Source organism: Plectropomus leopardus, chromosome 3, assembly GCF_026936395.1.
Source record: "Plectropomus leopardus strain MGB_pleo_1.0 chromosome 3, ASM2693639v1, whole genome shotgun sequence".
Lineage (NCBI taxonomy): Eukaryota > Metazoa > Chordata > Actinopteri > Perciformes > Serranidae > Plectropomus > Plectropomus leopardus.
The window spans coordinates 33,221,363-33,248,518 of NC_142178.1; the positions used below are offsets into that span (position 1 = coordinate 33,221,363).

The 27,156-nt window shown below is 40.7% G+C and overlaps 2 protein-coding genes and 1 long non-coding RNA gene across 9 annotated transcripts in view; 1 reads left to right on the top strand and 2 right to left on the bottom strand.

The window, feature by feature from the left end:
• The window catches only part of htt (huntingtin), a 42,790-nt gene extending 26,477 nt beyond the window's left edge, over positions 1-16,313 (bottom strand). For 4 of the 6 annotated variants that reach the window (XM_042484253.2, XM_042484247.2, XM_042484252.2 and 1 more), the window contains exons 1-25: positions 15,914-16,313; positions 12,783-12,866; positions 12,436-12,556; positions 12,083-12,142; positions 11,896-11,975; positions 11,442-11,580; positions 10,655-10,796; positions 10,129-10,307; positions 9,843-10,047; positions 9,459-9,506; positions 9,085-9,162; positions 7,650-8,053; positions 4,794-4,920; positions 4,575-4,690; positions 4,355-4,466; positions 3,100-3,237; positions 2,687-2,845; positions 2,478-2,575; positions 2,255-2,394; positions 1,993-2,056; positions 1,319-1,419; positions 1,004-1,150; positions 653-773; positions 396-541; positions 72-256 (exon numbers count right to left, since the gene is read on the bottom strand). In XM_042484253.2, coding sequence (XP_042340187.2) covers positions 72-256; positions 396-541; positions 653-773; positions 1,004-1,150; positions 1,319-1,419; positions 1,993-2,056; positions 2,255-2,394; positions 2,478-2,575; positions 2,687-2,845; positions 3,100-3,237; positions 4,355-4,466; positions 4,575-4,690; positions 4,794-4,920; positions 7,650-8,053; positions 9,085-9,162; positions 9,459-9,506; positions 9,843-10,047; positions 10,129-10,307; positions 10,655-10,796; positions 11,442-11,580; positions 11,896-11,975; positions 12,083-12,142; positions 12,436-12,556; positions 12,783-12,866; positions 15,914-16,011 — 3,292 coding nt within the window. In that variant the 5' untranslated portion in view covers positions 16,012-16,313. The remainder of the gene's footprint in view (positions 1-71; positions 257-395; positions 542-652; positions 774-1,003; positions 1,151-1,318; positions 1,420-1,992; positions 2,057-2,254; positions 2,395-2,477; positions 2,576-2,686; positions 2,846-3,099; positions 3,238-4,354; positions 4,467-4,574; positions 4,691-4,793; positions 4,921-7,649; positions 8,054-9,084; positions 9,163-9,458; positions 9,507-9,842; positions 10,048-10,128; positions 10,308-10,654; positions 10,797-11,441; positions 11,581-11,895; positions 11,976-12,082; positions 12,143-12,435; positions 12,557-12,782; positions 12,867-15,913) is intronic. The other 2 variants (XM_042484251.2, XM_042484250.2) reach the window with 1 other exon arrangement.
• On the top strand, positions 4,970-6,977 carry LOC148190037 (uncharacterized). The gene is made up of 2 exons (XR_015775728.1): positions 4,970-6,083; positions 6,728-6,977. It is a non-coding gene; the product is annotated as an uncharacterized LOC148190037 (long non-coding RNA).
• A 1,736-nt stretch (positions 16,314-18,049) lies between the features above and the next one.
• The window catches only part of grk4 (G protein-coupled receptor kinase 4), a 64,380-nt gene continuing 55,273 nt past the window's right edge, over positions 18,050-27,156 (bottom strand). Inside the window, exons 13-16 of one of the 2 annotated variants that reach the window (XM_042484798.2) lie at positions 26,560-26,697; positions 24,842-24,979; positions 24,339-24,470; positions 18,050-22,752 (exon numbers count right to left, since the gene is read on the bottom strand). In XM_042484798.2, the coding sequence (XP_042340732.1) occupies positions 22,696-22,752; positions 24,339-24,470; positions 24,842-24,979; positions 26,560-26,697 (465 nt within the window). In that variant the 3' untranslated portion in view covers positions 18,050-22,695. Of the gene's footprint in view, positions 22,753-24,292; positions 24,471-24,841; positions 24,980-26,559; positions 26,698-27,156 lie in introns of both variants that reach the window. The other variant, XM_088073738.1, reaches the window with a different exon arrangement.

Consider the following 27,156-nt stretch of genomic DNA (forward strand, 5'->3'; position numbering starts at 1 on the left):
TGCAAATGCAGAATAATTCCATGCTACATGAACAGCGTAGTCAAATAAAGATGAGTATGCACATCACTCACCAGCAAGTAAATTGCCAGAAAGCAAAAGCGCATCCTGGTGTGAAGAGAGATCCAGTGGAAACCAGGCGGAGGAGAGTAAAGAGAGGACCATGTTGGCCATTCCCACTGTCAGAGTCCTCCGCTCAGTGTCTGGTGCAGATGAGGAGGTGGTTGAAGAGGCTGGAGCACTGCTGGGCTGTGAAACACTGCAGAACAAACAACGACAGAAGATAATCAGGTTTGTGTAGAGAAAGAGGAATGTGTTAGCTGGCATGAAACTAGATGTTGGGATGGCATTATACGTGCAGGTAAAGGATGAATTCACAAGAGAGAGAGTGAACGAACCTGAGGGTCCTGCCCCTGCTGCGGTTGAGACTAGAACGGGAAGAAAAGCTGCTACTGGAGCTAACGTAGCCGCAGTGCCAGCCTGTACTCCAAGTGCACACGGGAAAATTTACAGCCAGGAGGCACAGGGCCTCACAGCAGCCAAACTGCAGAGAAACAAGACAAAGGAATGGTATTTAAACATCATGAAAATAAAAAGACACAAGATACTTTTTATACAGTAGGCAAAGTAAGGTTTTGCGAGTCTGAAAGCTCACAGTCAGGGCTCTGGAGGTAGAGGAGGTAAAAGCATGGGAGACAGCGGTGACGACTCTGGACAAATTGTTCTCGATTGTGACATCAGACACATTGTTGGACAAGTTGTAGCCTCTGTACGTCCTGACAGATAGAGAAAAGGGCAGAGCAGAGTTCCTCAGAGATTGTGTTCTGTGACTTTCTGTGACAACTTTGACTTAATTTCAAAGCTCTGATAGTCTGAACAATACAACAATACAGTAGGTACCATTAAAAGGAAAACATGACCAGTGATTTTGAGAATAATTTCTTAGAAATAGGACGGCACTGAGAACCAATGAGAAATGACACAGTGTGTCTGTGTGTGCACATACCTTGTGATTGTACTGACTGTGAACTGGGAGGGGGGTTGTGTTTCATGCATCAGAAGCTGAAGGTACACTGAACTCTGGTCCCGGGCAATAGCCACTACTGGGTCCACTTGACCTTGGTCACAGTCGTAGAACAACCTGGAAACCAGCCTAGTAGAGAGAGAGAAAGAGGCACAGAGACGTGTGGAGGATTAGAAGAGACATTTGAAAAAGACACTTTGGGGAAAAAAAAATCTAAGGGTACTGGTCCACAATACAGTACAGTACATACATACTGTGTGACGCAGACAATACAGTATATAAGAAGAGATAGTATACCTGCTGACAGCAGAGGCTGCTATGTGACGTACTCTGGGGTCATCATCTCCCAACAAACGGATGACCACATCATTAAGGACTCTGTCCTGCAGACACAGCCGCTAGAAAGACAGGAATTTGGACAAATTCAGGACCACAGTCTCAGCAACTCAAGTAGGGCTGCAACAACTAAATCGATTCAAATAGATTACAAAAATAGTTTGCAACAAATTTCATTATCGATTTGTTGGGTCTATGTTATGATTCATAGCACACACTGTGGCAACTTTTCCTAAGGTGGAGGCAGTGAACCGGCCAGTGCTGCACCTTGTGTAGCTTGTGATGAATTATATGAAATGACAATGTCCCCTTTGTCTCTGCAGTGAGTGTTTGATTCAGTGTAGCCGTGCATCTCTTAGTTGGGCTCATGGTGAAACCATTTCAAAGCTAATGTTTGATAAAGCTAACAAACAGCTCTATCAGGGCACAGCTTCACTGACCCGTCACAAGTCAGAGAGAAAACAGACAGAAGGTATTTCAGTGAGAATTGACAGATCAATCGATTATCAAAATAGCTGTTAGTTGCAGAACTAACCTCATGTTGAAATCTTTTAGTATGCAGCCTACATGTGTTTGTGTCTAAAACATCAACAAACACTTGCAAAACTACAAGAATAGCAGAACGGAGAACTTACCCCAGTGTAGTGATGATCTCCTTTGTGCAAAGTCTCTGTTTTCCTCTCCAAGAAATTAACTAACCTAAAAAAGAAGAGTGAAAATCTTTTATAGGCAACCACAGTTCATTAAAAGTTATGTATGCTGTGTTTTCATTCAAAAATAATTAGACACAGTTTGTTACAGACATGATTATTGGTAGAATGTCGTGATGTTGAGATTATGGTCCACCCCTAACAGTGAGTAGCTCCAGTCATACAAAAAGATGAAAACTGATCATACCGGAAGTCCATCTCAGCCAGGGTCTCCAGGAGCTCAGTGCGAACAAGCCAATAGGAGGAGTCCCTCAGGGCAAGGAGGTTAATCAACAACTGCAGGCCGAGCTCACTCAAGGTGCTGCTACAGACGGTCATGATGCAGTGCTGAAACACACAGAAAAAAGGTCAGACGCAAAACAAACACGGAGAGCACAGATTACTGACACACTCACACAGATACACCTTACCCTCACTGCGGAGCAGGCCATCTTACAGGTGACGGAGGATTCATCTTTCAGAGTTTTCTGGAGCAAAGGCACCAAGTCCACCAGGGACAGAGGGTTACCTGGAGAGCAACAGGAGAGACAGATGAGAGAGAAGCACTGAGTACGATCCAGACTTTCAACATGTCAGCACCAAGATAAACAAACGCACGCACACATGCACAAACACCAACCTGTTGCACTCTGCACACTGGCCAGCCAGGTGTGTATGTTGTAACGTGTTTTGGTGAGTGCGGCTTGTATGATGGCTGCACAGAGGATGGCAGTGGCTCCTCGGATCTGGGGGTCTCCATGGTCAATGAAGCCCAGGATGTCACTGATATACTGCTGCTCTGCAGGGGGGACGGAGGGAGAGAGCAGGGTCAAAGACAGTGCTGAAGACACACAAATACAGTTGTCAATAAACATGCTTTGTAACTTCAATTTTATAGTTTCAACTGTACTTTTCTTACTGTTATCTGAGTGATGACTGTTGGAATATTAGTTTTGTCCATAAATCCACAGTATAGGCCTTTTGTTAAAAGGGACCTGTTTAGGTATCAAGCATGATCTAAATCGGATTGTGTGTATTTTTTTATGCCCTTACCTTCAACTGGAATGCCGTCCAGCGGCTCCAGATAGAGGGAATTAAAGAAGGCTTCGGGATGCAGCGCTGCTGCTGCCCCAACACAGCTGAGCGCCAGAGCCTTCACGCTCACTCGCACCTCCTTGTCAGGGGTCAGACCTGGAAAACCGAAGCACAGCAAAGATTTACACACAATGATGTCATTTTTTAATTTTAAAAAGGACGCTAGATAAACAATTAATGCAACGTTAAGGTTGTGTCTCTTGGTCTTGTTCACTGTTAAAAATACTGTTCTATGATAGCAAATGTTTTATAACAGGTTTTGTATCATTGTAGTGTCAATAAAATTCATTAAAGGGGCTCTATGCAAAACTATAAAAAACTATAAACTAACTATAAACAGCACTTAACAATGACAACAGTGTTGACTGAACTAACGGTGTTAACCAAACGGGGAGCTGGATGGTGGGCTCTACTCTTCCAAACCACACTGTCGATATCAGCAGCAAACCTTTTAGGAGCGCAATGCAAAGCAACAGCAATGAGCTAGCCAGTGCACTAGTTGCTGCACAGGCTTATCACCTTAAACCACAGAGAAGCTCAGAATACAACACACACACACACACACACACACACACACACACACACACACACACACACACACACACACACACACACACACACACACACACAGAGTTAAGGTGACTTCGTTCTCTGCTCAAGATGCCACTGCTCCACTGTATCTTGGCATAGAAAATAGTGGTTTGCTGCTGTATTAATGCTCTGAATGTTACATATAAACCCTTTTTTTAAAGATTACTTTGGGCTTTTTGCATTTATTAAAGTGCAGCTGAACAGTGATAGGAGAGGAGGTAGAGAGGGTGGTGACACACAGCAAAGGGCCACAAGTTGGAATCAAATTGAGGCCACTGCAAAAGAATCAGTCAATATGGGGCACACAGTCTATCAGGTAGAGGTTGCTCCATACAATTAGTAGCCAATCAAGCAGTTAAGCTAATGAACATCTGCAGCACTTAAGTATATTTATTTATTAAGGTTTTCATCATGGCCATGTCTTGCATAGATCAGACTAATCAATGAACATAAAGTGTTAATTTATATAAAATTGACAACGCTGCTCCAACTTGAGCCACCCAAAACTTTGGCTTGTGACACTGATACCAATTAAGACTTGTAGAATTCTATTTGTGGGCAAACAGATTGATACTTGTAAACACACCTGTGGAAGACTTTTAGCAATTTTGATAACACTCACCATTTTTTTGTCCTGTCAGTAGGAAGGAAGCAGCAAGAAGCCGTACACAGTGCACCAGCGGCTCCGCCCCCTGGTCTGTGTAATGTCCTATTGGACCCTTTATTCTTGATGGCTAAGAAGCAGGAAGTTAAAGTTAGACACAGACACATAATGATTTGTCTCTCTTTACTTTCCAGTGTGAAGAACTGGCATGGATGTTTTTGCATGGGTGTGTCTTCACCTTGTTGTCAGGTTCGGGTTCAGCAGGTTCGTCCTTTGGTATGAAGCGGTCTACGCTGCTGTCTGAACCCTGCCGGTTGTGACCTCGGCCTTCGAACAGGTGAGGCTTGCTCAGAGCTGCACACAAACACACACAGGAACAACAAACACGATCAAAGCTTCGTATCAATATATAAAAACGTGTTTGTGTGTCTGTGCAAAATTGTGAACACAAGCATACCCAGTGCTGACTGCAGGAAGGGCTCTGGGGGTTCTTCTTGGGAGGAAGGTGCAGCTCCTTCATCTTCTTCATCCTGTAACGTCCCGATCTGCATCCCAGAGTACTGACTCTCACTGCCATCCAATACCTTATGCAAACACACATAGAGCAAACATCTTCGGTGAGGAACTAAACTTGCATTACACACATTAAATGCAACAAATCTGAAATGCAACTGCATGCAAAGGATACAGAAATAGTTTCCACTCATTCATTATTGAGTTAGATTTGCTGGATTGAGGACAGAGACACAGCAGAACAAACAACGACTAAAACTGCAAGTCAAACACACATTCCCTTTTTAAATCTCTGCTGGATCATGCTCGGGTCACTTAATTTACAGCAAATCAACTACACACAGGAAAAAGCACAGGCTTGAGAACTCTGTAATTGTGGCTACCACAATCCAGAGGAAGAGCAAGCTTTTGATCCAAACTATTCAACCTTTAAACTAATCACTTTTAGATCAAGAAGGCGAGTATTTTTATGACAATGACTACATGAGGTACACACATGACTTTTTACAGAGAACTAACTGGGAAAATGTTTAAAGTACTCTAAATCTAAGAATTTGAAACAAATATTTTTCCAGCTTTGGCCTCCGCTGGAACAAAAGCCTGTCACAATCTCTCAAAAAGTTAGGGAGAACCAAATCTGAAGGAGAACGATTAAGGGAACAGATGGTCTCCATGCTTCTGCTTTAAACTCTTCACTGCAAGCCATCAGCATGGGATGTCGGGGTTGCTTGCTTTCACAACAGTATTTCAAAAGCATCTGATTTTGGGGAGGAAATCACTGAAAACGAGGAGGAGGAGGAGAAGGAGGAGGGGGAGGAGAAGGAGAAGGGGCATAAAATATTGTCAATGACAACAAGAGGGGGAAAAGTAGTAATAAGCAGGGCAGATTCTGTGCATGGGTTGAGACGAACAAGCGAAAGAAAGGGAAAGAACGGAGGAAGCCAAAAGTTTCCAGACAAGCAAACCCCTCCCACTCGGTTCAAAGTGTCCAATCGGCTGACCTTGTCACTAGTGCTAGAGGAGGAGGTGGCATAGAAGGAGGAAGAGGAGGAGAAAGAGAAAGAAGAAGACGAAGAGGAAGCAGTGTAGACAGAGGAGTCGCTGTCTGAGGCATCGGGACCCTCGGTGGAAGTTGGTGAGGGAGGGGTCGGTTCAATCACCCGCGGCAATGGAGTGCGCGACTGCGACGAAGCGGGGAGAAGGGTAGAGGAGAGGAAGGGGCGAGACCATAGAGGTAAAACTGTTAGAGTGGACAGACTCACACTAAAATGCCACTAAAGGGGAGCAGCAAAACCCAACTGACTGAACCAAGTCTTTGATACCACATCATGTCTTATAGTATGAATTCTAAGGCACACTTTTATTATAAAATACTGTACAGACACCATACAAGATGTGAAAAATAGCCATACAAGTGGTTGGCACGTTGCACTCCATTACTTCCTTGATAAATGTATCAAACATAGATGCCAACCACTTTCCAAAACTTGGGAAAAGTGTTTCGCCTTTAATCGTACAGGACTGGCAGGCCACAAGGCCAATGGGAATCCCCACCTGGTTGAAAACAAACTTTTTTTTTTTTAATGCCAAAAGTAACGCAAAATATCATTCTTTCGAAAATCAATGATTTGCCTTTTTTGGGATCTCTGTGAGGCGCTGTTCTGAAAACATTATTTATGTGCACTATGTGCACAGTGTCATAGTCTCAACTGCCTTTTGCTGTCATTTACAGACTTCCCTCTGTGTCAAAACTAGGGTGGGGCTTTTCCCATCCGCACACACATGGGTGTAGTGAACATTACTGAAGCTGATGAAAATTTGTTGCGTAATCTGCAATAACATCTGAAAATCAAATTACAATATCTGCATTTCTTAAAGCACCACCCAACCTCGATCTGACGACAGTGGACAGGATGCTAGCCGCTCTGCTGCAGATGGGAGGGAAGCTAACGTTAATTCTGGCCAGAAAAATAGCAGCTCTCCTGCTGATACAGCTGCACCCTTCAACAAGCACAGAAAGACAGGCTTTGATCCATCTTGGCTGTCATAGAGGAAATACTCCTCCTGGCTCTACAAGACCAGTATTGGTAAAATTAGATGCAAAAGTAAATAAAACGGTGTAAATGAAGCCTATGACTGTTCTTGTTCTCTAGCCATGTTTCATGGGTTAGTGGCATCAATTTAATATTTTCGATAATAATAACAATATTGTGATGAAACTTGTGATCTACACCCCTCATAAGGCATGTAGGAAAAGGTCATAACAAGTCTTGCATCCTATCTTGGGGAGTTTTGTGTGTGTAATTCTTACTTCCATCTCAGATTATACCCAACATGGACAGCCAGAATTTTTGTATAGCGCCTTTCTGTCACAAAAAGCTGCTTTTAATACCGTACAGAGTGTATTAAAGTTAGAGGCTGTCTATGAGGCACGATATTATTGAAAGAATTATACTACGACTTCTTAAATCTACGGTAATGTCAATTATATGCAATTTGTAGGTAACAGGCTAAAATTCTTAAAACCACTGAGCTTGATTTTCATGCTTAAAAAATGTAGGGGATTAATATTTTGTCCATTCTGCAATTCCCAACTCTATGAAGTGTAGCATTATTCATAACTATGCCAATAGGGACAATGAGGTTCATAGTTAATTATATCATTACATGGTGATTAAGTCTTTAAGTGTCTGGGGAAGCTCGCTGTCCTCTGTGCTTCACACACGTGTACACAGAGTTTTACCTCTGTGTTCTCCAACCAAACTGAATCTCATTCGCAAGCCCACACAGTCACACTGACCAGTTCTGCTACGTCCGAAGGTGTGACCGCTGAGTCTGGTCCCTCCGTGGTCGTCTGTGAGGAGTCACTGGGTGGAAGTGAGCGGTCATTAGTGCTTAGCAGAGTTGCGCCTTCTCCTAAAGGCCCTCCCTCTGGCGTAGCGTTCTCTGGCGTGGTGTAGTCAGCCGTCTCTGGAGTAGCATTAGCCCCGCCACTGGAGCTCCGACTCAGCATTTCCTCCTCATTGTCGTTGGGTGACTCAGGAGTGTCTGAGGCAGATGTCCCACCTCCGCCGCCGCCCTGCTCTGAGGAGGCACTGAGGTCCACAGAGTCGCCAGGCTGCAGGGTATGCTGGGAGGAGCGCGGCTGCTCTGTGATGATGTCCACCTGGGCTGCAGAGGAGCCTTCTGCACCAACGACTGATGCTGCAGGAAAGACACACACAAAATCTATATTTTACTGCTGCATGAGGCTTCAGCACGTAGACGTCGGACATTTTACAGTTTTGAGTTTAAACAAGTTTTAATCAGCATTTATGTCATTGTGACACCTTCTGGCCTTTAAAAGGAGCCTACCACAGCACTAAATCCAATTCAAACTCAATAATAAGCACAATGACAGTGTGGTTAATAAAATATCATGTTTGTAAACTTTCTAAAAAGCAAAAAATGTAATACAGGTTGTGTGTGTTATTGCCGAGCCAACGTGTCCAATGTCGGCAACATTAGAGATAAAATTTCAGCGAGGGGGAGAGCGGTGCACCGCTGACAATGTTTCTACTTATATCTGATGCTGAATTTGAACACGCCACAGTGAACAAGGACTGGCTACTTCATGAGTTCAGATGAGGCGTTATTTATACAAAACCTACTTTTTTCCACAACAAAAACCTAAACATTGCGTCAGCTGGCTTGAGGGAGATCGACGGGAAGCTAAAAGTTTCTGCTATGGTAAATGACAATCGTTAGGAAAGCTAGGCTAACTTTACTTGCTTTGACAACCTTCTAAGTAATTTCCAATAAATATCACAATGTAAAACATACGCTACAAATGCAGGAAGATAGCAAGTGGGCTACTCACACATCTTTTAAGTGTTTATTTCTCCAGTCTGATCATGAGCACACAGCTGATAGCTACGTGGTTTGTTCACATGAAGCAACAGAGGTGCATATTTAATGGATCCAGTGTGGACAGAGAGCTCCAGTGTTATGCGATGCTACGTGATAGACACTCGTCTTCTGTTGGGACATGGTGTCATTATGCTCCACTGCTGAATCATGTGGGACACTTGGTAAAATTTGGTTAACCAGTCTGGTTAGGCTTAATATCAAACTGGTTTGAAAATTTTCACACCATTGCAACCCTATTTCCATCTAATTTTAAAGTAAGCACAGTCTGTAAGATTGCCACAGTTACATAATACTTTATATTCTGCTTCCTTGTGGTTGTGTCTCACCTGTGAAGGCACCAGTGGTGACCTCTGTCCTCTCAGGATCATCCTCCAACCCATCCTCCTCTCCAGAAAGTATTTTACCTGGAAACAACAGGTTTAGTGTTCACATGACATCAGCGCTAACACTAACTGCAGAAAGGGAGACTGTGTGGTGCAAATTTACTTTTAACTGAACGTGTTCAAACAACACTCTGCCTCAGATATCCTTGGATATACACATTAAAAAGTTAATACCGTGCATCATTAACAATGTATCCACAATTTGGAGGTCAATCAACCATCAGAAGTGACTCAGTCAGAGGTAAATTTGCCCAAACATTGACAGAAACATCGGTTAGAGGGTAGAGGTGAGCAGAGGAGATAAATAGACTAGTCACCTCTCTGTTTCCTGAGAAGGAGTGGACTGCAGGAAGACCCTCCCCCCGCTGCAAATGGCAGGAAACAGGAAGTAGAAACAGGAGGTGAGGAAGAGAAAAGCAGCAAAAGCTCAGAGCGACTCATAGGAAACAGAACAATTATTTACAGACGACAGGGAAAGAGTTAGCAAGCAAAGAAAAAGGCCGCCAACACAGACCGAAGCAGGAACTAAAGCAGAGCAACAACACACTTTGGACGACTAATTACCTGTCAGTAAGGGTTAATGTATTAACAGCTACCGCAAGGAGACTGCAAGTGCCTTTTAACTATGTAAAATACTGTAGAGTCCACTTTATTTGTATGAAAGCTTTATGAAGACAGTCCCGACTGACTGGTGTGTTTACCGATGAACTCGAGGATGCTGCCCGAGCGTGCACGGCTCTCAGTGTCCTGGCGAAACACCGTGCCGTGTTGGATGCTGCCAGCGGTGATGAGAATGTGCAGGAGCTCTGGCGGAGGTGTCCTGAACATCTGCTGCAGCAGCTCCAGAGCCGCCGTGACCACATTGTGATCCCAGTGTTGTGTGTAGTGTAAGGTCAGCTCGTACACCTTAAGACACACAAAAATGAAATTTTAGCCAAAACTCTGTAACTGATATACAAACAAAGACAATCACTCCCTTCTCTTTACCTGTAGCAGCTGCTCAGGTGTCGGCTGAACATCAGCCTCCTTCCTCATGACTCCGAAGCTTCCTTTGAGGCTGGTCGTGTTGACTTGCTGCTGCAGCAGAGGCATCAGGTAGCGAAGGGTTAACAGCACCCCCAGAATCAGGTGGCTGGGGTGCTCCTCATCCACTGGAACCAGCAAACCTAGCAAAGGATATGCATTGTGTTTATTTCAGATTTGCACATTATTGCTTTATTTATTTATTTTTGTTACTTTTTCTATAAGCAGTCTTTTTATTTACACTCATCCCATTTTGTTTCGCAACTGCTGCAATTTCCCTCAGGATAAATTAAGTTTTATCTTATCTCAGCATAGAAGTTCAGGGTGCGTGTTTACTTGTCCTGTTTGAATGTCTGTAGCCAAAAGCAATTTGATACTTAACGAGGATACAAATTTTAGCTGAAAAACCTTAAATATTAAGTAAAAACTAGGACAGTAAGAGGGTCGTGTCCAGAGAATGTGTGTGAGTGTTGTCTTTTGTGTGTCTTACCCAGCAGCACATTGAGAAGCCAGGTGTAGAAGTAGCTGGTGCGTCTGGAGTGTTGGCACACGCTGACGGCTGAGCTGGCTGCTGTCCGTCTGATGGTGGGGGAGCTGGACTTCAGGTTGGCCACGAATGACTTTAGGAGCACCTGTGACGAAAATGGTCGGACTACTATGAGATCAACCTCTCAGAGTTTACAGATACACATATGTCCTTATGGTCGTGGTGTCCAGTTACTATATTTTATTTTTTCTGACTATGCAGGAAAGGACCACGCCCTCGAAATGCAATGTCTATGGATGGTAAATATATATGTTTGAGCAAGAAAACCTCTCTTTGGATAGTTTAATGGGGATACTTTGCTTATTTTCAACCGGGTCTGTGTTACGGCAGTGTAAAGGCACCTCCGTCCCACCAGCTCCAGGAGCTCTCCAACCCATCTGCAAGCTAAAGTCCAGTATCACTGAAGGCCAAAATTACATGTTTTCGTATCATCCTGCTGATTTTTGCTCAGGATGTGGGCAGGGAGTTCCTGTAGCTGGTGGCACATGGAGCGCGTTCACACCTTTTAACTGCACATAGTCCCAACACCAAGGTGACACAGATGTAATTAAAGTATTCCTTTAATTATGACTTTCAGGTAAACTAACTGAAGCCTATTTTTATGGGTGGAAAAAGAGAAGAATCAACAGAGGAAACAGCAAATACTCAAAGACAAGCGATGAAGCTGCGGACTTATTCGAAAAGGACAATTTAGTGCCAATACTGCAGTATTTTTGTTCTGTGTGGATACCTTGATCTCGCCATCATTGGCGAAGTGTCCCAAGGCGGCCATGATCTTGGGCATTGCAGAAGCCAGAGTCTCCTGTACCGTCTCCTCCTGTCGCTTGGTGATTCGGCTGAGACATGGCAACAGGTTGACCAAGTAGGGTCTGGAACACAGAGACGGAGAGAGGAGTAACAATGCAAAAAAACAATGCAGAAATGAAGAATTTAATTTTTTTTTCTTCAACCCACCATAGCTGATTGTGAGGCTTCAATGCTTGAACACTAACCAACAAAGCAAATTTAAATTAAACTACTGATTTTTAGGTATTAAGTTTACAATGTCCACCAACATTTGGTGTCATTCAAGAGGGATTATCCCCTCTGGGTTGGACATGACATCATTTAAACATGTCATGTGAATAAAGTAAAAAGCCATTGTCAGGCAGTGTGTGTGTGTGTGTGTGTGTGTGTGTGTATACCTGCATTTCTGTGGTCTAATGAGGTGAGCGAGCTCAGCAAACCGCCACAAAGCTGCCCTCAGACTCCGAGAGGCACCGTTCTATAGAAACACCCCAAAAATCATTTACATCAACACACAACAAGGGTATTCATTTCCACAATTATAAAACTGTAGCACTAAAAATGGCATAGACACAAATCTCACACCTTTTTAATTTCTTTGTACAGCTCCAGCTGCAGTCGAGGCAGGTTGGAGTCCATTAGTGCCTGAAAATAAAAATCACAAATGATCATCTCTTAGCTGATTCAACAACGAAAACTGATTTAAAGTTAAACAGAAATAATGGTTTAACGTACAAATCATCTTTTAGTGTTTTTAAAATTTATTGAGGAGGTGATACATGTGATCATATCATGCAAACCCAAATAAAGGCCGATTTTTTTTGTCTTTAGTGGGTACCAACTGAAAATAAACTGACGATGAACTTCTGTCCAACAACTGAAGACACAGTGAAGGACAATGTTGGAAAGAGAAGAGAGTAGCACAGGGTCCTGCTCACTTTGATGATTTTGTTCAGGCACTCATCGGCTACCATCCGGACATCTGATTCGCTGTCATCACTGCAGAGCAGGAACATCTCCATGGCGATACCCAGCAGTTTCTGAAACTCTGGAGACGTTCTGCTCCCAGGACCATAGAGAAGAAAAGTGACGGCAAATGTCATTACGCACAAAAACAATCAACGTCGCCTGTATATGTCAAAAAGACTATTCTGAACTGTTTACACAAAAAAACAGCAAAAATCAAAGGGGTTAAAATGTCCTAAAATCTCAATGCAACCCAACTGTGACTATTAAGCTTAGGTCATTGTTATAATCAACACTCAGTTCATTCAGCAAAGCCTACCTCAGAGACTGAGCCACAATGTTTTCACATATTGTCAGGCAGTGGGTGACCCTGTCCTTTTTTGTGGTAGCCTGTTCCTTTTTCCTGTGGGCCAGAAAAGATGGGTATTATGAAAAAAAAGGAACAATAAAGAAGAGGCAGCAAAGGACAAGGAATGACAGAGGCAGAGAAAGATTTGAGCATAACAATTTGGTTGAGACTGAAAAAATTTCCTCTAAGAAATTTAACTGCCGCTAAACATTCAATCTCAAACAGGATTTAGGATTACAGTTTAATTTCTGAAAACAGAATACACAGAATACCTAATACAAGTCAGTGCCACCTCAGCACAAAATAATATCACAATATTTTACGGCATTTTTGCAATAACTATATTCATGATGATGATAAAATACAGATAAAAAACTACATTATTAATTTCAGGACCAAAAACCTGCAAAAGAATAAGTGTTATAGTTTTCTGCGTCAACATAAACATAACATTTAACTCTGACAAATTATCTTTTACTTTGCTAGTTTGCAGACAACTAACTCAGAGTGAGATTCAGATTCAGTATAAAAATATACACAGTAAAACGAAAAACATCAACCACAAATTACACAACCAAACAATAGCCAAATACATAAAAGTATCCTTGAATCTATGAATAATATACATTTAGCATGTGTCACTCAGTGCTGACCATCAGACCAAGCAGCGCACACATGCACACACACACACACACACACACACACACACACACACACACACACACACACACACACATACACACACAGACCTGCATTATGCCAAAAAGTCAAAATACTGCTGTCATTGCAATGAGTTTTCTTATCATATTAAAAACTATGACGGTATTATCATGAACAGTATGATATAGCACACTCCCAGTGCCACCCCATAAGATACTGCAACACTGCCCATTTTTGTATACATCACTGAAAAAGCAAAAGAAATCCCCATGTGGGCATAAAAAGGAACCACAGTGTACATTTAAACAAAAGTCAAATCTGAGTGCTCCTTGAGTAAACAGGAGATATGTCCATTTCAAAATGTTACGCCACTTAAGTGAAAACTCACAAGACCACAACTCCAGACCAGTTTATTCTGCATTTAATCATAAAGCAAAGATCAGCAGCAATGACAGCATAGACCCTTCACTGTTAGAGTAAAGCACATTTTCTGAAATAGCTCAGGGAGACATGTATATATTCCATCACTTACACCATTAGCAATGCCATTTATCCAACATATTGAATCGCCATAATGTGTATAACAGCAAGCACAGGATGAAGAGCTAAGAGAGTAATACTTGATGTGCAGCTTAATCCGGGTAGCTACTATTTTACATTATGTCATGTTAAAACATCTAGAAATGGCTACACAGTTGATAAAAAAGATGACCTCCTTGTACGGACCTTCCAAACACTACACCCATCATGCAAACGTAACAGTACAAGCTGTTATGATGTTAGACTCCCTAGAGGTGAGCCAGGCCCAAACTACACTGATCACCTGTGATCATAACACAGTGCATGCCAGTTAGGATTTTTGTTCGACTTGCTCCTGACTTTCCGTGGCATCAGAGTGAATGATAATCATGTGAGAGCAAAGCAGCTGCAGTTTTTGGAGCCAGGCACCACAGCTGCTTTCCTCTGACTGCAGAGGCTCGATGTCTGAGATTTGGCTTTCCCCTGAGCTAAGTCCTTATTGGCTCACCAGATATTATGTTTCAAGATCTAACTCTATCAAAAATAATAAATAACTAATGTTTGGCTTTTAATTGTTATTGTCTGGGGTTCCTTGCCTCTGCTTTGTTTTGATTGTCAAAGCACTTTGTAAACACTGTTTTTAAAGTTGCTATATAAATAAAGTTATTATTATTATTATTATTATTATTAATTGTAGATGTGATAAAAATTTGATTTAACTATAGAAATTCAGTGATTAAATCATTAGGCCTCTTCGTTTGGCATCTTAGATTTTTATGCCTCTGGCAGATCGATAATTTATCTTTATGGGAATTTTTCAAAAAGAAGACATGCAACTCTTGTAGGGGTCAACCGATATTGGTATTTCAAGGCCAATACCGATTATTAAGATAAGATAAGGTAGTCCCACAGTGGGGAAATTTAGATTGTTACAGCAGCTATGAGGTACAGGATAAGCAGCAAAAGAACAGTACAATTGTAAGAAACAATTACAAATATAAAAAAATGTAAAATATTTATTGCTAAAATATTATTTCATTGCTAAAATATTAAAATATTTTAGCAATGAAACTTTTAATATCATATACAGCAAGATTCCTGCAACTTCTTTTAAATAAAGTTCAGTGATCATTTAAATTAAAAATAGGGCATAATAGCTCCCTGAGGTTTTACAAAGTAAAAGTTCCTTACAATTAGCTGATGGAATCTTTTCACTTTTAAATTAATTAATTTAATTGCAGTCAGTCTTTCCTGTTGTTAGTTGTGTGTAATATGCACACTTTTTCTTTAATTGATTTTATCAGTGGTCATCAAAATAAAATGCTGATACACATAATAGGCAAAATGCCAAATGTTGGCCGTGATTATGGTTCATAATCTGTCGACCCCTGACCTCTTGTCTCCTCAGCAGCTTTTGCTCTGTCCACGAGGACGGTGCGATGGACAGGCGTGAGTGACGTCAGTCCAAGAGGCTGCCATATTAATGCACCAGGTCATCGGCACAAGTTAAATCTGTCTTCCTGTGCAATTAACTACACAATGATACACACGAAATTCAACCTCTAAACAAAAATGTTCTTCTGGGGTCAACTTACGAGCAGACTCTAAACCTTTTAATTGGTCTGACCTCTTGAGCAGGTGCGTGGGCATCAATTAGCCCTCTTTATTAGCCTTTATTGAGCCAGTCTGACCCTAAAAAAATTACTGAAATAATAAAGCCTCGCCAGACACTTGTGCAATCTCACGCAACAAGTAAAATTAAATTAACAAAGTGAAAGGTTTTAATTACACCTTTAGTCAGGCTTGCATGATAGCGTAACTGGCTTCGAGCTAGCTGTTTAATACGTTACCTGAGAGGCTAGCTCGCGAGCTAAGCTACCTGTCCAGCGGTTAGCTTCGCGGTCAGACAAAAATCAACTTACTGCCTCTGGACGAGCTCTTCGGCGGTCGGTGGTCCCTGCTGCTGCTGGAATGACTTCAGAGACTCAAAGGCCTTCATTAATTTCTCCATGGTGGCCATTTTAGCAAATCAACAGTGGGCGAGCTAACGTTAGCGGGGCTAGCTAATATTTACTGTGTAGGCTAACTAGCTGTTAGCTCTGAGGGGACACGGAGAGAGCTAGCGGTGCGTAGTGCGACGAGCGTGCTAACACTGCTCGCGACAACTACCACCGGCTCTCCGTCTTCTCTTCGTGCGAGATATCTCTTACTCTTTCACAATTTTACTCCTAAATGGACAAAATGTTGGTTGATAATGAGCCATCTTTGATGCAGCGCTGCGCTCCCCCGACAAACCACACCAGGAAGTGGCATATGTGACAGTTGGGCAGAGAGGGGAGGGGCGTGACCTCAGTAAGCCAATCAGAGTGCGGCTTTATGTTGAGTGACTTGATGAAGAACCAATGAGTGACTAGAGGGTTTTTTTCTCCTTTTGTTGTTATTGTTGCTGTCACGGGACCGCTGTAATCCAGATTGAAATAACATATTTGAGCAACACACATGCTGTAGCTGTGGCCTTTATCCGTGCGCAAGAGAGATGAGTGGGAGGTGTGACAGTGGGGATGCTAACAGATATTCCTGTGAATCAAATCATGGAATAAAAACACGTGCATGAAAATCTAATTTATTCAGTTGTCACCTTCACATAGACTATTATACTGAAGTTTAGGGACTGGTCTTTATTTATCAAAGCAGGGCGGGTGGCTGGGGTGTGACTCCCTGACTGACTGAAATGCGTGACTCTCCCTTCACCATAAATATGCTGATCAATTTATAAAACAGACTCGTTGATGTTTGAACTATAAATGTTGTAGACGAAATCCTGGAGTGGAAAAAAAGCCTCCGTTTTGAATTCTTGTCATGCATTTTGGTTAGTTAGAGCAAAAGGGTTATTTTTGGCAGAAAATTTAAATGACATGCTTGGAATTAAGAGATGAAATATCACTTTAAACTCAGAATTTTGTTGTTTTTTCTGATGCACCTATTAGGTATTTGTCCCATATAATATCTTCAAAGACTGTTGGAAATTTGAAAATCCAACATTTTTTTCAGTTTTTACAGTTTATGGCTATGACAAATTGTGTAATTTGTAAAGAAAACTTTGTTTAAAAAGGAATGTTTTCTTTAAAAAAATATGTGTGTGTGTATGTGTGTGTGTGTATATGTGTGGTAAAATAAAGACAAATACAACTATTTAAATGTGTATACCCCTCCCCATGACATTTTTCAAGCAGTACACTAATATATATCTCTGAAAAGGATCTTGATTCATATTTGAGCATAGCTGCCTAATCTGACAGCTTGACAACAGGAGTTTAAAATAGGAAATATGAAAACAAAACAACAATATGTGCATTATCCTACAATGCTTAATGCTATAATTTAAAAAAATAAAACTAAAAAAAGTGTAATATATATGTAGAAATATATAAAATATGCGCAACATATGTTAAATATATATTCAGCAGTAGTGTTGGAAAAATATTTTAGGATACTGAATAATATTGCACAGTTGAATAATTGCACAATATTGCTGTAGCTGAATTATTGCACCAGTTTTTGTACAGTTAAGACATGACGTGATTGACAGCTGCATTTGAGACTCCTCAGCTCTGATTAGTTGTTTTCATTCAAGTGCGTCAGTTTCCAGCAAATTCCATTAGAAACACTATGAGGAAGAAGAGGAACATGACTTTTTCACAGACTGTGACTCGTGCTCCTGTCAGGATATATTAAAAGTTTCAACAAAGATGTCAAAAAGTTATTCTCGTAAAAGGTTAACAACTGCAGTTTGATGGAAAAAAAGTCAAATGTCCAACAGCAAGAAATCTATAACTCAAAGAGAATAATTTTCTTATGCAAAGATAAAGGAAGTAGTAATAAAAGTTATAATAAAGTCATATCTGCAGCAAATGTCCTCCAGCACCATCTGTGCAAATATAGTTTGCAGCTTGTTGGTCTTATCAGCATGACACTATTTTCTTTTTCCTAACATATTTTTCTTCTGTCTATGCCCATTTATTCACAAAAGAAGACACAAATAAGTCACAACACAAGTATTTTTATACAAATGGCAGTGTATTATTTCATAATTACAAATGTCAGATATGGTACAACAACCAGTGATACAACTTGTACAAGAATTAACAATGACTGCAGTGGTTGAACAACATGACTGTACAGATACAAAAAAAGAAGAAAAATCAAGAAGTCCCAGGCCCCGTTTGAACACCGGTAATGCATTTTGTCGTTCCTCCCTTCCTTGAAAACATCACTTATCTGACGTGTGTGAAACCCTGGTGAACCTCCAGGCGTTTATCGGTGGTTATCCCAAAACTAGACGCAAGTGACATCAAGGAACTGAGGATCTCTCACTTCTAAACGTTGCTGGCGAGCGCCATCCCAGTTTTTAGGGGCGGACTCGCCATCAGAGGAAGGCAGGAGAGAAGGAATGCATGTTGCGCATTCAAACGGGGCCAACTCAGCTGGTCACCTTGCCATTTATAAAGTTGTCCTCAGATACCAGTGAGATATGTTGGCACTAGAAGGTCATCATTTACATATACAAGGAACCTGAAGTATTACAAACCAATACATGCTTGAGTAATAAAACATATGTATTTTTTTTTTTTTAAAACAGGCATTACAATGCACTTAGTGCGGACATTCAAAACTGTTGAGCTGTTTAAAGTTCCTCTATGTGAAGGAATTTCTCTCAGGATGGACGGAATGATAAAGAGGTCGAAAAAAAGGCGGGATGTCAGAACTGAACTCTGTAATTGGCACATACAATAAAGGCTGTCAGTCTTTCTTCGTTAAAATTTTTCCGCTAACAAGACAAGTTCGATTTACTTAATGTTGCTTTTGGTATCATTGGCAAAAAAGTTAAAGACACTTCCTATAGTCATTGTCAAAACACACCATAGTGCAATGAAACTAAAGAGAATTTCTTTACTGCGGTATGGATGGTATAAGAGTAACGTTCAAACAATGACAGAGGCATGGGTGGCAAACACAGTTTCCCTGTGAGAGTGAGTGAACGTGTGTTAGAGCTTAGTTACATGTTAGAAATACATCATTTACAAGGTTTTTGAGGCTAAAGAGCTAAAAGGCTAAAATCTACATAGGCAAAGAGAAATCAGCTTCAAAATGTGCCTGAGAGCAACAAAAAAAAAGAAAGAAAAAAAACCCCAAAACCCCCTAAAGACACTCAAGTGACGACAAGCCAGCAACAGATGCATTCGATTCCTGATTCTTGATAATGGAATGTGCGACAGGGGACGTTTTTTTAGAACAAGCCAACTCTCCAAATTAGTCAACCAGATGGGGATTAAAATGCGTACCATTTTAAATCTAAGCAGTCTTGAATGATTTGAAATTCAAACGAGTGACATCCAAGTCCCTATCTATTGTATTTTTGTACTTCAATGCATTAGGTTGAACAAAAGCTGCATTTGCATACAATGTCATACATACACACACACACACACACACACACACACACACAGACACACACAAAGCTAACACGTCCAGATTGGGTATTCACAGCATTAAAACAGGTTGTGGGGAGTAAACAGCCTCGAAAGCAAAATTCAAAAGCAAAAAAACGGCAGCAACTGCCAAACATGCTGGGAAATGTACAGAAAATGCATTTGTACATAATTGGTGGAGGGAAACAACAGCTGCACTGTAAAATCTGACAAGTTTATCTCACTTAAAATAATCTTGGAAACTGATCACATTAAAGACTTAAAGTTAACATATTTAGTAATCTTAATTTATGCTTACTTTGTATCTAATTGTTATATTTACTCAAATTGTAACTGTATTTACCTAATTTGTGAAGATGTTGCAACTTGAAAATGACAAGTGTGATTACCTCGTTCTTTCTAAGTGTTGCAACTTCAGTAAACAAAGTTCGTCTGACTTAATTTGATCATCAAAGAGGATTTTACCAACGATGAAGTTTGGAGATCTGTGAGTTCTGTTTTGTTAACCCTTTGAAACCTGAGAAAATTGCCTTGATTTCTTAAAAAAACAAAAATGTAAAGAAGGCAAGAAGCAATAAAAAAAGATATGGCCCAAAAATTAGCAAGAAATTGGTACAAAGCAGAAAAGAAATAATCTGAAAATTAGCTTAAAAATAATAAAAAAAAAATGTTAGAATTTGAATGTGATTAGAATTGCCAATTTTAAATTGCACACTTTTACAAAATTAAGTAAATATAACTAAACTTTAAGTAAACTTCACATTTAGATATAAAGTTAACGTCAACAAAGAATAATAGTTGTATTTCTACATTTATTTTAAGGTAATAGGTTTTCATAGATTATTTAAAAGTAAAATCAACTGATCAGATTTTTGCGTCTGTGGTGTTCCTGTACACTGATGATGGAAACTCTGCAGACCTGATATCACAAAACATTATTCCCACGTTCCTCCCTGTTAACAAACACCGTCTAAAGTCATTCCCGCAATAGAACAACATGCAGGATTTTAATTAAATAATCGAAGGCGGCCGCTATTACGATTAAGAAATGTTGTTTTAATCTAATACAAACACAGCTAAAGCCGCGGGATCTACTAGCAGGATATGTGACCATCAGGCGGCGTGCTGCGAGGCCAAAGCAGGCTGGATCCTGACTCAGCACAGAGGCTGCTGACAGCTGAATCAATGGAAGTTAGTTTAATGCAACGGCAATTTGTTATCTAGATGAAGCTCCTGTCAGCTGCAGGTCAGATCTCTGATACAGCGCCATCGTCATCTGTCTCTATGCTCATTCTCCGGTTGACCTGTCCTACGCTTTCAGGTAAACTAGAAATATGGGGGAAAATTAGCAGAATATTCACGGGAAAGGATTAGTTAAAAAAAACTAGAACGTGGAGGCTTATGCACATCATAAAAAAGCTGTAGACAGATGTGCAGGAGGACAATGTCCAAAGGTAAGAGAGGAGAATTCCCTTGGACTGTCCGGTTACTTGCAACAAAATTTGTTTCAGTACTTTTAACTTCTAAAATCTTTAAACTTTTAAAATCTAGTTTTCTTGTGCTGCATTCAGATTTAAAAATGTGTTTGATTTCTTTCAAAAACATGGGGGAAAAGGTAATGACCAACTTGACAATAAATGTCCCACAAATTTCAGAAAATAAGTAAATGACCTGAAAATTTATTATTAAAAAAAAAAGGGGGGGGGGTTATAAGACTGTTACTAAAAAACTTGGGAAAAAATGTCAAAAAATGAAAACTTTAAGATTATTTTAAAGAAAAAAATGTAAACATATATTTTTAATTTTCTGCATTGTTGGGGTCATTTATTGTTTGTTTGTTTGCTTATTTTTTTAGGTCATTTTCTTGTAACATGTTACTAATAACATTAGTTCTAAAAAGGGGGGACAATTATTAGAAAATGATCAAAAAATTACATTATGTTACAGAAAAAAATATACATATAATTTTAACATCTGAAAAAAAATTCAAATTTTCTTATAACTGTAAAACTAATTTCCTGCTATTTTTTTTGGGACGTGAGCTGTTAAGTTGCTCATTGCCTTTCTCCCCATGACTTCGACACAAAGCAAACCAAACTGCTCAGGTTTCAAAGGGTTAAAGTAGCTCTTAAAGGTTATTGTTAGTAACAGGACAGTGAAGAGGAAAGGATTTCTGCTCGGCACATCAAACAGGTTTATAATTACCGGATTAATGAAAGATAGGTGGAACAACAAAAGAAAGAGGAGTAAAGATAAAAAACAGTTTTGCCTGAGTGAAAAATGTAACAGACATTTACTTAACAGCTGTGCTCCCGAAGGAAACTCACTCTGGCGTCGCAAATAAAGGATCTGAGCCTTTCGCAGTTCAAGAGAGATTTCTGAAGAGGTCCAGGAATAATAATTATCAGGCTTTATTTTACCAAAAAAGCCTCCTTTAAATATACTAATTGTTGCACATGCTGATTGAAAAATTGTCAGAAATAATTTCATGTCATCTGTACTAGAATTGAGTCGATACAGGCACCTCGAACACGGTTTAAAACACGTTGTTTAGTCCAGAGCGACCTGCCTGACTGGGCTGGAGGAAGGATTATCACCTCCGAAAATTAAAACTAAAGGGGAAGGTGGAGATCTGGGAAACATTTGGGAAGGCTAAAGCAGCATAGCATCAACACAGCAACGTTAGACTGGATTTATTTTCCCCCATATCGTTCACATCTACCTGAACTTCGAGGGGTGCAGAGGGTTAATTTGGGAACCGGGTGGATCTGATGTGCTAACAACACGTCACCAAATCAATGACAAACATACAGCACATATAAAAACAAAAAAAGGCTTTATGCTACATTGAAAAAAAACAACAAACTACTGGTACTGTGCTTCTTAAAAAAAACCCCTCCCCAATACACATTATCCATACTCACTCCAAAAGAAAATAAAAAGGAAATAAAAACGTAATGTATGCATTCAAGTGGTACTTTTATGGCTTTTTGTACAATACAACCTTTAGTGAAAATATACATCTAGACATAAATTCAAGTACAAATGTACAAAATCTTTAAACTCATACTTTTTTCTTTAATTATAATACACTTTTAATACAGCTCATAAATACAGGTCAACATTCACTGAGTTCCTAAGATTTGCGCTCGGTTGGAGTTTGTGGTGAAGTTCAGCGGCGAGGGGGGGGCAGGGGGGCAGGTGGAGGGAGTGGTTTAAAGTCGCGAGGGCTCTTCGATCTCGTCGTCACTGTAACCGCTCTTAAAACAGACCTGGGAGGAACCAGAAGTGAGGATGTGTCACTAAAATTAGCAACTTTCACCATCTCACATGTGCGAGATGATGTGACATTCTCCCGAAACACCGACCTTGACACCAACCGCATCCGAGGCTGGCGTACAGACGTTAAAAAATAACTTAAGACATGCAGCTGAAGCAAAGGTAGCAGTTAACAAACTGGGATTATAATGTGCCTCCTGTAAAACTGTACTTTAAACTGGAAGGCTTTATTTGGGTATTTTATAGAGTGTCTGTAACATTTCAACAGCTTATTCGTTAAGATTCAACAATTAAACTGTCGCTTTGTCTCTAAATGTTTCAGGGCAAGAAATGTCCACAAAGCACTAACTGCTTCCTTAAAACGTATTATTTAACTTGTCTTACATTTTCCCAGTAAGATGTCTCTATTCAGAGTGATTTTAAGAAGAAAATCAAACTGAAAGTATAAAAGTCGGGTCTTAAGAAGTGAGCGGGACATTTTTTTCATTGGTATACACCCTTGAAACCCAAATACTGAACAAAATTAAAAGTCTCTGCGATAAATGACAGCTGAAAGTTAGTGGAGACAACCTGTTGGCTGAGTAGCCCCCCTGCAACCAATTAAAGATGTGAGAATATTTTTTTCACTACTGACAAACATTATGTGATATTAAAGGTCAAGTGTGTAAAATTCAGGGTGATAAATTGGCAGAAATGGACTATAATATAATAATTGTGTTTTCTTTAGTATATAATCACTGGATCTGGATTGGGCCATTTGCATTTTCACATCAGCCACAGCACAGACACTAATAGACAGTAGTGCCTTTGCAACAAGCAGTAGAAAAACACATATTTCTTTAATGGTGAAACTGCTTTATTCTGTGTTTTTTACTGGTTTTAACCACTAGCTCAGAGACCTCTGCAGATATTTGGCTCCTGTTGAGAACCTCCTGAGCGTCTGGATCTTAGGTTATCAGAGAAAAAAGGTGAGCTCACATTATCAGGTGCTGGGCTAGCAGCCCATCTGCGACATGCCAAACAGCATTAGAGAAACACTGATTTTTAACTTGAAACTGCTTTATTCAGTGTTTCAAACCGTTTTAAACACCCGATCTGTTTGTTTTGGAAGCTAAGAGACCTCTTTGAATAATTCGGCTCCCAAAAAAAAACAAAGGAAATCAAACTGGGAGGAGTTTCAACTGGTTGTAATCTGCAGCCCTCACTGCTGGATCCTACTAAATGCCCCCAAATTTTACACACAGGACATTTAAAAGCAAAGCTAAGCTTGATACCAATACCCCCCCAAAAAACCCTTCTGTTAGAACTTCTGAGACAAAGTAGCACAGCAACAAATACAGAAAAGAAGACGCAAAGGAAAAGAAAAGTAAAAAGAGAGGCCTTATCCTAACCAACTTCAACTAGGGCTGATTTAACTGTAAACAAATTGAACATTCAAATGTCATGGAGGTTCGGGGGTAACGTTTTTAAACGTTGAGTTTGAACAAGGCCTGGAAGGAAAAGAAAAAAGGAAAGAAGGAAGAGAAGAAGTACCTTAGCCCCCACCCCCTCGGACAGTTGCCGGAGCACTAGCACTTGCCTCTCTTCTGAACAGGCGGTAGAAGAAGCCTCTCTTTGGTGGAGGATTAGGCCGGTTCACGTCCAGATCTGAGCACAGCGTCCCGTCAGTCTCGTAGACGTTGATTTCTTTGAAGCACTCCATCTCGATCATCTACAAAGAACGAGAGGTCGAGTTATCAACCCCGCTAACAAAAAGGTCCGTGCGTCAGCGTCAGGGCGGGTGCCGATTATTTATAACGCGAGGCTCTCTACAGGTGGCTGTTTGAGTTTCCATCTGGTTTAGGCATTTGGGATGTAAATGAACACCTCCACACCTCGTCTCATACATATTCAGGAACTCGAGTCATTCACTGGCATTTTTTACATTTAAAAGCATCTCTGTTAACTGAGTCTTTACAGTAGTGAAAAAAGGCAGGTGTTCTTCATTAATACAGGTATTTCTATGTCACACTGCTGTACTGCGTTTGTATGTGCTGTGAGACTGAACGATGACATCATCTCAGCAGTCTGTGCCCGCAGTACCTCGTTCTGCCACGGGATGGAGACACTGCCTGTGACAAACTTGTGGTAGAAGTCGTCATCTGTGGGGTCAAGGTTCACGCCTTTTACAGTGGAGAACTGCTCGATGTCCAGGACGTCTTTACAGTACACGGCCCGCGGCTGAGACAGAGACAGAAAAGAGACAAGCGTGAAAAGTGAATTTGCTCTGGATCAAAGGGAGAATCCTAAAATACTTGAAGTCAGATGATTATTTTGCTGGAAGTCGTCACGCGCCTGAGGACTCTCTGCTGCTCTGTTTTCCTCAGCGAGGCTCTACTGACCCGAATAGCCCAAAATAGAAACACAGATAGCACTATCTACTTTCAACTATTGATTTAACCTCTCCGGTCAGTCACTCTCCCTTACCCGGGGATATTTATGACACTGAAAATGTACCGACTCTCTGTGTGAACAGCTTTGTTCTCGTAGGCAAAAATCTATGCATGCGGCAAACAATAAAAGCTAACAGTGTTTTTGACACATTTATTGAGGGAAGGTAGTGATCTGTGTTACACATACTCACACTTGAGAGTTTCCTAACATCACAACAGCCTTCTGCTGTTCACAAGCACTCTGGAGGTAGGGGAGACCGGGGCAAGTTGGCACACTTTTCATTCTCTGCCGCCTTTCTCTGACAAAATTTATGTCAGACTGCTCTTTTTTTGGACAATTTATATCTGATGTTTTTTTGCACAACAGTCAACATGTCATCTAAACTTACTTCACAACAGATCAAATACCCCCATCCCACCCTCACCTCCCAACATAAAAGAAAGAGAATAAATAAATAAAATGAGACAGAATGAAAGGTTTCAGGTATTAGCTATGAATAAATATTTTTATATACACAGATGTTTTCTAAAATTAGGAAATTGTGATTGAAGTCAAGTTGTAAAATCATGGCAACTAGCCCCATGACAGGGCAAATTCTATAAGCCCCTTTCACACTGCCTGTTCAAGGTGGGAAGAATCGTGTCGTTATTCCATCATGCCGATCTGTTTTAAAGGTACGATTGCAGAATGGGGGACGAGAGTTGTCTGGCCTTTTAGCCATTCAGCTGATCGACAGAAAACTATGGCAACTATTTTTTTTCTTTTCTAATACATTTGGTGTTTTCTGCAATAGCTACCTTAATTTTTCATACTTTTAGTCCTCTTTCCTGTCTATGCTTACTTTTACATGAGTAACATTCTCAATGCCGGACTTCTACTTATAACAGAGTATTTATACAGTGTGGTTTTAGTACTTATATAAAGGAACTGAACACTTCCTCCACCATTGCAAAAAAGTTAGTTATTATCAGATGTTTCAACACAGTAGATGAGTGGTGAAGAAAGCAAATTTTTTGTGCGTTACATATTGTTTCTGTGACCTTCAAAGGATCGGAGCTGTGTGCCAGCCAACCCCAGTTTCCCACATTAGTGATGATAACCATAAGACGGGGAACCCCGTGTAAGTTGCTATAAGTTTTCCACTCCGTCAGTTTGGGAATTCAAACGACAACACTGAAATCACACGCCTGCCTCTCACCACCCCCACTAGCTAGCATGATAACTAGCTTATACTGGAAGTGTTTGTTTACTTGTGACAATGGTATTTCCTGTATGCTGATTTTCAGCTCGCAGAAGTTTCAGGCTGCAAGCTGTGAATCGAGCCTGTATGCACCGAGTGTGTGTGTGATTGTGTGTGTTGTACGTACATCGGGGCTGAAGGGGGGGTCCAGCATGTTGGCCTCCAGCCGTTTGAAGTTGATGTTTCTGAAGATGGGGTGCTGCTTCACCTCGATGGCCCCTCGGCCCTGACAACCCAGCCGCTCCTTGGGGTCTTTAGCCAGGAGCTGACACGCAGCGGGAGGAAGAGGAAGAGAAGGAGATGATTAAACATTGCAACTCTCTTAAGATGTGTGTGTTTGTCAAAGTGGCTTTGGAAGATAAATTATAGCTTAATGTATTTTAAATTTCTCCCAAAAAACACAAACCAAGCTGCCTTTTAAGCCAGCTTCTTAATCATAAATCCCACAGAAGGGGAGGGAGGGCTCCTGTGATGTCGGCTCGACAGTTTGACTAATCCCTCTCGTGCAATATATACAAAACATGCACATGGTCGTAGTTTGCATATAATCCTCTTGCCTTTATGAATCTGACCCAATGTAATCTAATAAAGACCAACACAAATCCACGCACTCAGGGGTTAATGCAACACCATCATGGATAGAAATTAGAGAGCGCCATCGCCGTCTCTACGAGAGCTCCTGGATAATATTACCAGCACACCACCTACAGTACGGCAGGCTGAT